Here is a 14,809-nt window from a genome sequence, read left to right as displayed (position 1 = left end):
ATTGTTACACACTTGTGTGTTCGATACGATGAAAGCTAACATTTGTTGACTAGGGAATCTGTCCTAGCTGCACATTGGCTATTGACTTCTTCACCTCCTAGTACACTTTGAACAAGGCGGGAGAGAGAGGATCTTTCTCTTACAACGAGGATATTATTCCAATCCAGCTTTTTCTCGGTCTTTCTGAGATTGAATACTTAGATCTAGTTGTTAAGGCTCTTAGATGTCCGATCAGAAGTAAATGCAAAAGATTTCTCACAAGAGCAAGATTTAAATTTAGATGAAAATATTTTAGGAAGTGTGACATGATGCGTTGACATCAATTAAGTTATTACCAACACAAAATCAACAGGTTGAGCAGCATACGCATAGAAATTAAACAATTTAAACTAGTTCTAGTAAAGTGGTAAAAAAAACCACAACTCTTGTTTGAATTCTGTTAGGTAATAAAAACAAAATCAGCCTCAATTCTTGCTCATTAAATGTCAATGTACACAGTACACTAAAGAACAGACATGTACAAGATGGTCAAAAGTATTACTGTCTCAAAACAACGTGAGAGGAAGGAGATTATTTGAGCTCTGGTACACATAGAGGACACAGACTCCACCCAAGAAGGTTGGATCAAAAACGTTAAAAGAAGGAAACTATGTCCCCAATGACTTCAAAGTCAAATGTGTCCCCAATGACTTCAAAGTCAAATGTATCCCCAACGACTTCAAAGTCAAATCCCAACAACTGTAGAGGCGAAATAGACTTTTCTAAAAGCAGGGCTAAAAGACTCAACGTCTACACTAGTCGTCTACACTAGAGGGCAGGGACAGATCGTCTACACTAGAGGGCAGGGACAGATCATCTACACTAGAGGGCAGGGACAGATCGTCTACACTAGAGGGCAGGGACAGATCGTCTACACTAGAGGGCAGGGACAGATCGTCTACACTAGAGGGCAGGGACAGATCGTCTACACTAGAGGGCAGGGACAGATCGTCTACACTAGAGGGCAGGGACAGATCGTCTACACTAGAGGGCAGGGACAGATCGTCTACACTAGAGGGCAGGGACAGATCGTCTACACTAGAGGGCAGGGACAGATCGTCTACACTAGAGGGCAGGGACAGATCGTCTACACTAGAGGGCAGGGACAGATCGTCTACACTAGAGGGCAGGGACAGATCGTCTACACTAGAGGGCAGGGACAGATCGTCTACACTAGAGGGCAGGGACAGATCGTCTACACTAGAGGGCAGGGACAGACCAACATTATACACATAGAAGACGCGACCCTTTCAGTCACATTTTGAAATTGCCTTTTTTGATGTGTTGCATGTAAACTCTGACGAAGCTACGGCCAAATAGTGTCGGTACTAGAGACCTTGAGTTGTGAACTCTTCCTACCTTATGTGTAGGCTGATTACAACATAATGTCCTTCAATACACCCACTGTGAGAAGTGAAGTCACGTGACTCTAAGATAACGCTGTGTTAATTAGAATCACTGACAGACACTCATGGCCTAGTACAACGAGACACTCAGCACAGCGTGTTTCATGGGCGTAGCGTGGGGGATTTCGTGACTGTTTTTTTTTTTGCTTTACTTTTGTTTATTGTAGGTGACATTTTAATGTTAAACCATCACTTGCCCCAGCGCAGCCAAAGGGGATTTTGAGTTTAAAATCCCCCTCCAGGGGGGGGGGTTAAGGTTAACCCTCCTGTTCTATAAACAAAAAATTAAAGCAAACGACAGTCACCAAATTCCATGAGTGTAGCCAAAAAGGGTTTTGAGTTTTTTTGCCATTAAAATCCCCTTTTTCAACATGAGAGTAAAGCAAGCAACAGTCACCAGATTCAATGAGCGTAGCCAAGAAGAGTTTTGAGATCTCTCCAGTGGTTTTCAGGTGAACTACTCCCTTTTCAATATAAACCTAAAGCAAACTACAGTCACCAAATTATATGAACGTAGCAGAGGTTGTTGTTTTTTTTTTTAGTTTAAAAGCCCCCTTCAGAGGGTTTTGACCTTAAAAGCCCCCTTCAGAGAGTTTTGAGGTTAAAAACTCCATATGTATTATTAAACTAAAGCAATTAACCACAGTCATCAAATTCTATGAGCGTAGCTAAGGAGTTTTTGAGCTAAAAATCCCTTCCAGATAGTTTTGAGTTACAACTCACCTTTTCGATACAAAAAAACTAAGCAAACTACAGTTACAAAATGTCATGGCCGTAGCCAAAAGGTTTAATGGTTACCCTCCACAAAAAAGTCTAAAGCGTAACTTCAATTACTATATTTCGTACCAGTCGCTGGCTCTATTAATAAAGTGCTGTGAATAAAAAATTTGGTTTTTGACCTATGATGTTTGAATAGAAGGTTAGCAGGATAACACACCGTAGATAACTCAGAATATGCATTTTTTTTTGTTTTTGTTCTAAATACCCGAAATACTGTTTGGTGCCAGGGCTCCAGTAAGAACATATTCTAGAGTACACAAAACGTCCGAAAGAATCAAGGCTCGGTATGGAATAAAGAATTATTACTGTATGCACACACACGCATAAATCCTGGCTACGCCCATGGCGTGTAGTCTTGGAAACACAAGGGATCATTAGTTCTAAGATGAAAATGATCTCAGCCAGTCAATGGAGGCAATTAGATGAATCAATTAATTATTTCAACTATTCACTCATTTTTGTAAATTAATTGACTAAAACAAGATACACTAAACTTTTGAACAAAGGACATTCGCATTAATGTCATTATTGTAAAATAAAATACTTAAAACATGCTAATTTAGATATACACATTTGACATTACAAAAAGAAATGAGACATTTGACATTACAAAAAGAAATGAGACATTTGACATTACAAAGCACATAACTGTACACAGTAATTGCACAAACTAGTTTGGTTCACTTTCTGTCATCAATACCAATCATAATAAGCCGTAGTCAGGAGGCTCGGTAGCTAAGCGGTAAAGTGCTCGGCTTCCGAAACGGAGGCCCCGGGTTCGAATCCTGGTGAAGATTTTTAATTTCGGGATCTTTGGGAGCCTTTGAGTCCGACCAAATCTAAGGGTACCTAACATTAGTTGGGGAAATGTAAAGGTCGTTGTGCTGGCCCCATGACACCCACGTTAACCGTGGACCACAAATAACAGATGACCTTTACATCATCTGCCCTATAGACCAAAAGGTCTGTAGGGGGACTTTACTATTTTTTGTATAGTCAGTTCATTTCACATATTTCCATCTCCATAAACATAGACTTCCTTAATGTTACTACAGACATGACTTAGAGAAGTACATCGCTTCTCCTAGATCTAGATTTCGCCAGGTGACAGTAAGTAGGTCATGATCTATTGTACTGGGAATATCACACAGAGCAAAACGTAGACTGAAACACAAAATGTCAAAGAGTTCAAAAGATTCTAAAACATTTATTGAATCCGTTGGAAGAGTATTGAACGATGACATAGAAGCAGTGCCCGTCTTACTATGACGTCAACATATACAACTTGAAGGGAAGAGGTGTACAAAGATATAATTATACTAAATAGAATTCAATGGTTTTAGTACAGTACTAGATGTTCCCTCTACACAGCAGACTCTTCTGGAATAAATCCTAGATGTTCCCTCTACATCTACACATCAGACTCTTCTGGAATAAATCCTAGATGTTCCTCCTGATACAAAATCTACACAGCAGACAGTCCTGGAATAAATTCTAGATGTTTCCTTTACATCTACACAGCAGACTCTTCTGGAATAAATCTTAGATGTTCCCTCTACATCTACACAGCAGACTCTTTTAAATAAATCCTAGATGTTCCCCCCTGATACAACATCTACACAGAAGTCTCTCCTGGAATAAATCCTAGATGCTCTCTCTACATCTACACAGTAGACTTTTCTGGAATAAATTTTAGATGTTCCCTCTGATACAACATCTACACAGCAGACTCTCCTGGAATAAATGATTTCACACCTACAGAAAAAAAGAAAACCCTGATTTAACTGAGAGATGTCTTTGTGATGTCTGTGTTATGTCTGAGAGATGTCTGTGTGATGTCTGAGAGATGTTTGTGTGATGTCTGTGTTCTGTCTTAGAGATGTCTGTGTGATGTCTGAGAAATGTCTGTGTGATGTCTGAGAAATGTCTTCAATTTTCTTGTGACACCCCCCTCCTTCTCTTCAACGAAAAAAAATACGTCCGCACCTACTTGGGAGAAAAGGGTTGTGGGGGAGCAGTATAAAGTTCCTTAGCAGGCTCGGACCGTCCTTGCCAAATGATGTAGAAAAACATTTAGCAATGTATTCTACTCGTGTCATCAGTTCTTCTCTAGTCCGAAGAGCGGCAGGTCCGAGAAATGGACGAGACGTGCCGCTACTGAAGTCTGAGAGACATTTGTTGAACGCAATAGTCTGGACTGGACTTTAGACTATTCAAATCATCTTCGTAGTAAGAAAACACTTTTGAAGCGGACCTTATCTAGTAGCGGATCTTATTTTGTAGTGGACCTTACAGTAGTACTGCTCTAAAGAGAAATTCGACTGTTCTAGTGTGAGAAAGTTAGATACAATCATATTTGATGACATTTACTGAAAAGTCCTTTCAAACAAAAATTTTGAGTCATCTTATTCTAGACGGTTCTTACGAAAATGCAAAATAAAAATTGGTCCTACTAGAAAGAAAAAACAAGCGACATTTCGGTGGTTGCTAACAAAACTTGACAAATAAAAAAACAAAACAAGAAAAGCATTTAAAAAATACATTTTTAAAAAGAGAATAACTCCAAATACAACTTAAAATTTAATAAAGACCGTCAGCTGCGTGTACCTTAGACGTTATCCATTGGCCAGCGGGCAATACAGACTTGAACGATTATTGATTGGTATATACTTTTTTATGAACATCTAGATCTAACACTAGAACTTGACTTCTAATTTAGAACTCTTAAGACCTAGTCTAGATCTATCTATAGATCTAGAATCTAGATGTAGTTTGTATTAGATTTACGTACAAAATTGTAAGTTAAGCTTAGATAATCTTTCAATAAACTTGAAAAAACTTTAAATTTACACAGTTATTGCATAATAACGGTACACTACGGCTGACTACGACATTATATTATTGTTATTTTATTGTAATACTTCCAATGATATGCCTTTAAATCTAGACTTAGACAACGATGCGCAAACGTTTCCTGAACATCCATTTAGTAAACTCTACGCCTTACATTGCAACATTCCCGAACGCGATAGTCCTTTCAGAACCGGCTCTAGATCTAGTACTCAAGCCAAATCTTTCCAAAATTATAACGGTCAAACTAGAGTTTTTTCTTTATGTGGCCAAAGAGTTAGTGATTCTTTCTCAGCGATATACATCAACTGTTAAATTTCTAGAAAAATTGATTGAGCCGTTTTTGAGATCAGCCTTCCAGGTTCCTGGATAAAGGTTCCTGAAGGCTCCATGAAGTTCTTGACTTGGATGGAGGTATTGTAAAAATGATAAATAAAAACAAATATATTATTTATAGAAATGTAAAATATCGTAATGAATTCTCTGACTCGATTGATCGTCGGACGGGATCCTCTTCTAGTTCTACATGAACTTGATAAGCAATGAGGTGTGCACTAGATTTAGTTATAAATGAACTTGATAAGCAATGAGGTGTGCACTAGATCTAGTTCTAAATGAACTTGATAAGCAATGAGGTGTGCACTAGATTTAGTTCTACATGAACTTGATAAGCAATGAGGTGTGCACTAGATCTAGTTCTAAATGAACTTGATAAGCAATGAGGTGTGCACTAGATCTAGTTCTAAATGAACTTGATAAGCAATGAGGTGTGCACTAGATCTAGTTCTAAATGAAATTGATAAGCAATGAGGTGTGCACTAGATTTAGTTCTACATGAACTTGATAAGCAATGAGGTGTGCACTAGATCTAGTTCTAAATGAACTTGATAAGTTATGAGGTGTGCACTAGATCTAGTTCTAAATGAACTTGATAAGCAATGAGGTGTGCACTAGATCTAGTTCTAAATGAACTTGATAAGCAATGAGGTGTGCATTAGATTTAGTTATAAATGAACTTGATAAGTTATGAGGTGTGCACTAGATCTAGTTCTAAATGAACTTGATAAGCAATGAGGTGTGCACTAGATCTAGTTCTACATGAACTTGATAAGCAATGAGGTGTGCACTAGATCTAGTTCTAAATGAACTTGATAAGCAATGAGGTGTGCACTAGATCTAGTTCTAAATGAAATTGATAAGCAATGAGGTGTGCACTAGATCTAGTTCTAAATGAAATTGATAAGCAATGAGGTGTGCACTAGATCTAGTTCTAAATGAACTTGATAAGCAATGAGGTGTGCACTAGATTTAGTTATAAATGAACTTGATAAGCAATGAGGTGTGCACTAGATCTAGTTCTAAATGAACTTGATAAGCAATGAGGTGTGCATTAGATTTAGTTATAAATGAACTTGATAAGCAATGAGGTGTGCACTAGATCTAGTTCTAAATGAACTTGATAAGCAATGAGGTGTGCACTAGATCTAGTTCTAAATGAACTTGATAAGTTATGAGGTGTGCACTAGATTTAGATTTAGTTCTAAGCCAGCACGAGTGCACTAGATCTATGTCTAAATGAGTTCGAATGTATCCTCTACATTTACCTTTGGTCAATTTGATTCTGGGAAGCTCAGCTACTGAAGAGACTACAATAGAAGTTTGACTCACACTCATCTTACGTTCTATGGTTTTCTTAAGGAATAAAACATGAAGAACTCCAGCCAAAATTGATATAACAAGAGGTCCAAAGATTATGGGGATCAACCATAAGATTGAGAAGGAACTAGACAGCGAAGTGTTGGTCCACTCTACAACACAAAGAAATAAAGCAATATTGACATCTCTTTAAATACAATGTTTGCTCTTTTGTTCAACATTCATGATCTAGCATGCTCAGTGCGCTAGGGTCCCAGCTCTTTGTGGAACATTTTGGGGGAGGGAATACATGGAATGGAATTTTACTTTTACCTTTCCCTTAGTCTATTGGACCGTTGGGGCACCATGCACGACTCCTCGACCGTCTTTCTCCATCTCTATCTTTTGCCTTAGTTAGAACCTCTTTCAATGGTAGGCCCGTCCATTCTTTAATGTTGTCCTCCCATCGCTTTCTCTGTCTGCCTCTTCTTCTTTTACCTAGTACTGTTCCCTGAAGGTAGGTCTTTGCGAGCCCCGAAGATCTTGTAATATGGCCATAGTTTTTAAGCTTGCATTTTTTTAAAAATAGTTAGCAGGTCATCATGGGGTCCAATCGCTGCAGTAACCCTGTCTCTAATCTCTTGGTTTGTGATGCGGTCTTTGAATGTGATACATAGGATCATTCTGTTGCATCTCAATTCCATTGCTAGGATCCTCCTCTCTAGCTCTGCAGTCAGCGTCCAAGACTCATAAGCATATAGAAATGTGGCCATGACCAGGGAGCGCATCAGTTTGATTTTGGTGCCGAGGGCTAGGCCCTTATCTTTCCATATTATTTTAAGTTTTGAAAGGGCTGCTGTGAACTGTGCTATTCGGGCCAATAGTTCGGGTTTTGTTCCCTCATCTGAGACAATAGCTCCAATGTATTTGAAGCTGCTAAAACTAGTCAGCTTTTCACCTCCAATACTGATGCCCCTTTTAAAGCCCTGTTGGCTATTGGTCATAATTTGTTGTTTTTTTCGACCATTATTTGCATGCCATATGCTGCGGAAGTCTTGTCAATGCGCATCACCAAGTCAGCTAGTTCTTCTTATGTCATCTGCGAACATCTTCTATTATCCTTTCAAGGGAGATATTAAAAACTTTTGGTGAGAGTAGGCAGTCTTGTCTTACTCCGTGGTTATGAACCAGTCCCCAATATTATTGCTGAAGTACACCGCACTGGTGGCATCCTTGTAGAGGTTCTGGATAACTTTAATTATGTTTTTATTTATATTGCACTTTTCCATTGTCGCCCAGAGTGCCCCATGCCATACTCGAGCGAAAGATTTCTTGAAATCAATAAAGATAGAAAAGATTTTCTTGGTGTTGGAGATATTTTCGACAGAGTATTCTGAGGTTTAGAATTTGTTCTGTTGTTCTGCGACTTTGTCTAAAACCCGCTTGTTCTTCTGATATGATTTAGTCTGCTATCGGTTTTAGTCGGTTTAATGTGATTTTTAACAGAACTTTGCTGGGATGGCTTATGAGACTGATGGTACGGTAGTTTTGACAGAGTTGCACATTGCCTTTCTTTGGAAGGTTATGATGAGTGATTGAATCCATGGTTTGGGCCATTCTCCTGACTGTCAGATCTTTTTGCGAATCGTACAAAGTGTGTTTATCATGATTTTCCTACCGCCAGTAGAAATTCACTAGGAATGTTGTCAACTCCGGCCAATTTACCCATTTTTAATGGAATGGAATATTTCTGCTGCTATTAGGCGCTCAGAAAACACAACAGAACGTTTTGCCAATCATTGATAGGAAGTGGTTTAGGAGTTATTAAAAAGTTGAGGTATTTAACTGATTCAGATAGAATCTCTATGTAAGATGCTATTTCAAATTTCAATATTATGTTTCTTGAGTTTATTCAAGTGATTACTTTTAAAAAGTTGAGGTATTTAAGTGACTACTTTTAAAAAGTTGAGGTATTCAACACATCCAGTTATAATGCCTCTGGAAGCTGCTGTTTTTATCACCAAGCTTATATCAACTCTGTCTGTGTGGTAATAAAAGTTTGAACAGGTGATTTCTCTAGATTCGTTCTATGATTAGTTGAAACTTTGCCCAATCATTCATTGGCGTATACAAGACATGAATTAGTAAAAATACAACAACCAATTAGTCAATTAATTAGTGGTTATTAGTTTTTGTTTGAGACCAGCAAGGGAAATTAATCCTTTAGTATTCACAGATATGGCTAAATGTATCGGATTTTGTCCCCTTAAATAATTGTATATGTTATTTCGTCCACACACATTCTCGGATCACGTTGAAACTTTGAACTATTATGTATTGTACGCAACAAAACATATATTAATGTAAACAAATTAACCAATTAGTCAATTAATTATTTGTCATTAATTATTTTGTTTAAAATCGAGTAAGGGGAATAACTTCTACATTCTTGAGTGTTAGTCAGATAAGCTTTGCTTGTTTGGGATAGTAGAGCTCTTGAATCTAGTCCAAAGACTTCTGAATCTTGCACAGTTCTCTGGTCTACGTGATGAGCAGATACCATCTCTAGAACTAGAACAACCAAATTCAACTTCCCTCGAAAGTAACGTTTACCAATTGTTGAACACATCACAAATGAACTGTAGGTCTACTAAATGCATAACACATCATAAATGTACTGTAAGCCTACTAAATAATTGACACATCACGAAGGTACGGTAGACCTACTAATATTTGAAACATCACAAATGTACTGTATTTAGTCTAGACCTAAACTAGAATGAAATGTACCATGTTTGCTAACAGTGACCACGACAGACGAGGTCCAGCTGAAATATTTACACTTGAATTGTGTTGAGCTCTCCAGCGATTGGATGGTCAAGTTGTACTGCAGGAAGTACTCAGCACATTCTGACCTCGAGGATTGATTGAACTTGATACTTGCTTTACTCACTTCAATCTTTGAAGGCATTTCGGCAATTGAAATTTCTTCATTGTTATACATGTAGTACAGCTCAAGAGGAAAGGCCAATGGAGTCTGTAGAGAAATAAAATGTCTTCTGTTTGAATCAGAAGCTTTCTAGGGAGACATAGTCACGAGTTTTTATGAGACAAAAGAATGCAGGTCACAGATATTCTTTGCCAAAAACAAATTAATGAGTTTTATTTTCTGAATTAAATCACATAACGTAATCTCTTTTTTTTATATACGAACTAGAGAGAAATTAATGAGTGATAAGAGTTATGTGGGTTGCTGAATTCGTGCTCACCGTAATTTAGTTTAAGTAGCGCATATAAGTTACCCAGATCTAGTAAAAAAAAACCAACATGGAACTATGCTACATAAGCAGCAAATATCAAAACAGAAGCATCTTTTTAAAGTTAATTCGACGGGTAAGATGATCTACGTAATGATGTAAATAGGACAATTCAAAAGCTCGTTTACACTATCAGTCAAGTGAATCACAGCATTTTTTCTAATTTATTCATTTCAATTTAATTATTTCCCCTTTCTAAGCTCAATTTTCCACACCAAACCCCTCCCTTTTTTCTTCTCGCTCGACATTGGCAGACAAATTATCACGCCCTTTCGCTTATCTCCCCTTGACGCAGGTAAAGACAAACAAGACCTAAAACGAGCGCTGGTCATTGGCGCCATGCATTCAGCGGTCATCATTGACCTCACCTGGGCATCCCCAGGTAAACCTACTAGCCCCGATCTTCTGGACCCATTTCACTCTCTACAGTGGCGTCAATAGGGGGTGCGGTCCGCACCGACTGATGCCATTTAGAGGTGATACCCATATATATATATATATATATACTAGACATATGTTACCCGCGACCCGCGGGTCTTTATTTGCGCATTACTGTCGATATAGTCACTGAGAGTGTTTTGTAAAAAATTAAACGAAATAATAATGTAATAAGTAAAGCGAATGTGTCAATGTAAAAATAGCTAATAGGCTTAAATCCATTTTTTTTTTAAATTAAAACATTTGCGTTTGAATAATCTAGTGGATAGGATTTAGATGTATGTTAAACGTAGCTAATGATCCTTTCACGTTATTTCTCTTTCGCTACGAAAATAAAATTAGGTTTGCGAAAATGGTTTACCCGAAGTCTATACATTCTTATCTATTAAAAACGAAAAGAGCGATAGCTTTGTTCAATAAATGGGATTATAAAGTGAACAATTAAACGAAATAATTTTTAGTACGCGATTCATGAATGAATATAGATCTAGGCCTATCTCAACTCGGCTTCGCAGCTTTCGTAAATGAATGTAGCTTTAGAAAACCAAATTTGAATGTTTATTTGATCAAAATATGAAATGAATGGACTTTAATTAATATGTTTATGTGTTAAAGTATAAAACTATCCGTGCGAAGAGAAGTTTTATCATCTTAGAGTTGAATTAGAGTTTTAGATCTAGGGATGGGATCATGGGCGTAGCCAGGATTTTTTTTCGGGGAGGGTTTTGGAGGGGGGATTCCCCCCTGACCCCCCCCCCCGCGGAAAAAAATTATATATATATATAATATATATATATATGTGTGTTAGTGTGTGTGTGTACATAATTAATCTTTATTACATTCTGACCCTTTCGGAAAACGTTTATTGTTTATTGTAGATTCCCCGCCCTTGCTAGCAAGGGGTCTGGGGGAGTTCGCAGCGCTCCCCCAGCGCGGGGCGAAGCCCCGCCGCCGAGCACTATTTCTGGTATTGAAAGCCAACAAAATGCATATTCTGAGGTATCTACAGTGCATTATCTTGCTATTAAAAAGTTTATTTCAAAAACCTAATGTGCTATTCTTACTGACTTAGACCCTCTCGCGCCGTTCGGCGCATTTTCCGGCAAGCTGTTTCCGCAACTCTTATTTTGCGTAATTCATTTTGTGTGAGAACATGTCCCGCAAAACCTCATGCGACGCTCTGTCACAACCTTACAAAGGATTCGACTCCCAGTTCGGCATATGATTTCTTTGATTTAGACCCGATCTCTATGACTGACTCCTAAAATCTGTCTTAGTCATCTTTGTTGAGACACATTTAATGATTTTCAAATTCGGCAGAAGACTATTCACACTTTATTAATGGAGCCCAAGCCACTGGTAGAAATTTGTAACCTTTCTTGACTACGCTCTTGGAATTGCATGCCTGTATTTTGCTTTAGATTTTATATCGAAAAGGAAAGTTTTTTCGTCAAATCATCTGTTGATGGGTTTTAAACTAAGAAATCTCTGGAGTTTTTTTGTTTTGTTTTTAATTCAAAACCCCCTTTAGCTACGATCATAGAATTTGGTGACTGTAGTTTGCTTTAAAATAATATTGAAGAGAGAGGTTTTCAACTCTAAACGCTCTGTAAGGGAATTTTAAACTCAAAACCATCTGGAGGGGTTTTAAACAAAGTTAAAGCCATCTGGAGGAGGGGGATTTAAACTCAAAACCCCTTTGGCTACGCTCATAGATTTTATAGTGTGTAATTTGCTTTTTTTTTTATATTGACGAGGTACTTTTTAGCTTCAAACCCCAACTGGAGGGGAGGGGGATTTAAACTCAAAACCCCTTTGGCTACGCTCATAGAATTTTGAGTGTGTAATTCGCTTTTTTTATATTGAAGATGGGGTTTATCGTAAATTTTGGAGGGGGTTTTAAAATCAAAATCTTCCTCAACTGTGGTGTTGGAATTTGGGGATTGTTGTTTGCATTTTTTTTGTTTTGTTTTATAGAAGAGTGGGATTTAACTGCAAAAACCTCTGGTAGGGGGTTTAAAATTCAAAACCCCCTGTAGGGGTTTTAAACTCAAAGCCCCCTTGTAGAGGGATTTGTATCTCAAAACCCCCTGATAGGTGTTTTTTAAATCTCAAAACCCCCTGGTAGGGGGATTTAAACTCAAAACCCCCTGGTAGAGGGTTTTTAACTCAAAACTGCCTCGGCTGTGCTGTGGTAAGTGTTGATTTAGTATTAAAATCTCACCTAAAATAAACAAAATGAAAGCAAAAATCAGTCACTTAATTCCGTTCCCCCCCCCCCTGCGGGGGGGGATTTCATTTCGTGGGGGGTTTGAACCCCAAGAACCCCCCCCTGGCTACGCCCATGGATGGGATTATAAAGTAAACAATTAAACGAAATAATTTTTAGTACGCGATTCATGAATGAATATAGATCTAGGCCTATCTCAACTCGGCTTCGCAGCTGTCGTAAACGAATGTAGCTTTAGAAAACCAAATTTGATTGTTTATTTGATCAAAATATGAAATGAATGGACTTTAATTAATATGTTTATGTGTTAAAGTATAAAACTATCCGTGCGAAGAGAAGTTTTTATTAGAGTTGAATTAGAGTTTTAGATCTAGGGATGGGATTATAAAGTAAAGAATTAAACGAATTAATTTTTAGTACGCGATTCATTACGGTATTGTCTAATGAAAGAATGTTCGTCAGGAAATCTGTAATCACAGATATAAGGAACTAATTAATGTAAAAAATGCTTTTGAAACACAAAATTGAAGATTAATTTTATTATATAATGAAATCAATGGATCTTCTTTTGTATTTTCATGTGTCAAAGTAAAAAACTATCTGCGCAAAGTGTATTTCTTAAAATTAGATCTAGGTCTAAATCCTTTCTATCTTTTCTTATGTCAACATTGTAGACATGGCCTAGATCCATAAAATACTATAGCTGTAATAGAGTCGGACAACTTTATTTTTTTTGAGGGTCTTACATTTGTTTTAGGGCTACAATACATTCACTAAGGTCTAAGTTGGTACCCAAGGAACATTCCTGCCTAGTTTTATCAAGATTGGTCAAGCGGTTTTGATGTCTATAAGTAACATACATACATACATACATACATACATACATACCCCTCACATTCTACTTTATAATATACTAGACATATGTTACCCGCGACCCGCGGGTCTTTATTTGCGCATTACTGTCGATATAGTCACTGAGAGTGTTTTGTAAACAATTAAACGAAATAATAATGTAATAAGTAAAGCGAATGTGTCAATGTAAAAATAGTGTGAATGAAGCTATCAAATCAAAATAGCTAATAGGCTTAAATCCATTTTTTAAAATTAAAACATTTGCTTTTGAATAATCTAGTGGATTGGATTTAGATGTATGTTAAACGTAGCTAATGATCCTTTCACGTTATTTCTCTTTCGCTACGAAAATAAAATTAGTTTTGCGAAAATGGTTTACCCGAAGTCGATACATTCTTATCTATTAAAAACGAAAAGAGCGATAGCTTTGTTAAATAAATGGGATTATAAAGTGAACAATTAAACGAAATAATTTTTAGTACGCGATTCATCAATGAATATAGATCTAGGCCTATCTCAACTCGGCTTCGCAGCTTTCGTAAGCGAATGTAGCTTTAGAAAACCAAATTTAAATGTTTATTTGATCAAAATATGAAATGAATGGACTTTAATTAATATATTTATGTGTTAAAGTATAAAACTATCTGTGCGAAGAGAAGTTTTATCATCTTAGAGTTGGATTAGAGTTTTAGATCTAGGGATGGGATTATAAAGTAAACAATTAAACGAAATAATTTTTAGTACGCGATTCATGAATGAATATAGATCTAGGCCTATCTCAACGCGGCTTCGCAGCTTTCGTAAACGAATGTAGCTTTAGAAAACCAAATTTGAATGTTTATTTGATCAAAATATGAAATGAATGGACTTTAATTAATATGTTTATGTGTTAAAGTATAAAACTATCTGTGCGAAGAGAAGTTTTATCATCTTAGAGTTGAATTAGAGTTTTAGATCTAGGGATGGGATTATAAAGTAAACAATTAAACGACTAACGGTATTGTCTAATGAAAGAATGTTCGTCAGGAAATCTGTAGTCACAGATATCAGGAACTAATTTATGTAAAAAATGCTTTTGAAACACAAAATTGAAGGTTAATTTTATTATATAATGAAATCAATGGATCTTCTATTGTATTTTCATGTGCCAAAGTAAAAAAACTATCTGCGCAAAGTGTATTTCTTAAAATTAGATCTAGGTCTAAATCCTTTCTATCTTTTCTTATGTCAACATTGTAGACATGGCCTAGATCCATAAAATA

The 14,809-nt window shown here is 37.0% G+C and overlaps 1 protein-coding gene across 5 annotated transcripts in view; it reads right to left on the bottom strand.

Annotated features, from left to right (window-relative positions):
* Positions 1-3,407: 3,407 nt before the first annotated feature.
* LOC106073490 (uncharacterized) overlaps positions 3,408-14,809 on the bottom strand; it is a 107,431-nt gene continuing 96,029 nt past the window's right edge. For 4 of the 5 annotated variants that reach the window (XM_056006900.1, XM_056006899.1, XM_056006901.1 and 1 more), the window contains 3 exons: positions 9,501-9,747; positions 6,680-6,883; positions 3,408-3,980 (listed from right to left, as the gene is read on the bottom strand). In XM_056006900.1, the coding sequence (XP_055862875.1) occupies positions 3,943-3,980; positions 6,680-6,883; positions 9,501-9,747 (489 nt within the window). In that variant the 3' untranslated portion in view covers positions 3,408-3,942. The remainder of the gene's footprint in view (positions 3,981-6,679; positions 6,884-9,500; positions 9,748-14,809) is intronic. The other variant, XR_008774123.1, reaches the window with a different exon arrangement.

Source organism: Biomphalaria glabrata, chromosome 12 (assembly GCF_947242115.1).
Source record: "Biomphalaria glabrata chromosome 12, xgBioGlab47.1, whole genome shotgun sequence".
In the NCBI taxonomy this organism is placed as follows: domain Eukaryota; kingdom Metazoa; phylum Mollusca; class Gastropoda; family Planorbidae; genus Biomphalaria; species Biomphalaria glabrata.
Note: the sequence above shows the minus strand (reverse complement) of the source record. Positions and strands in the feature narration are given on the sequence as shown.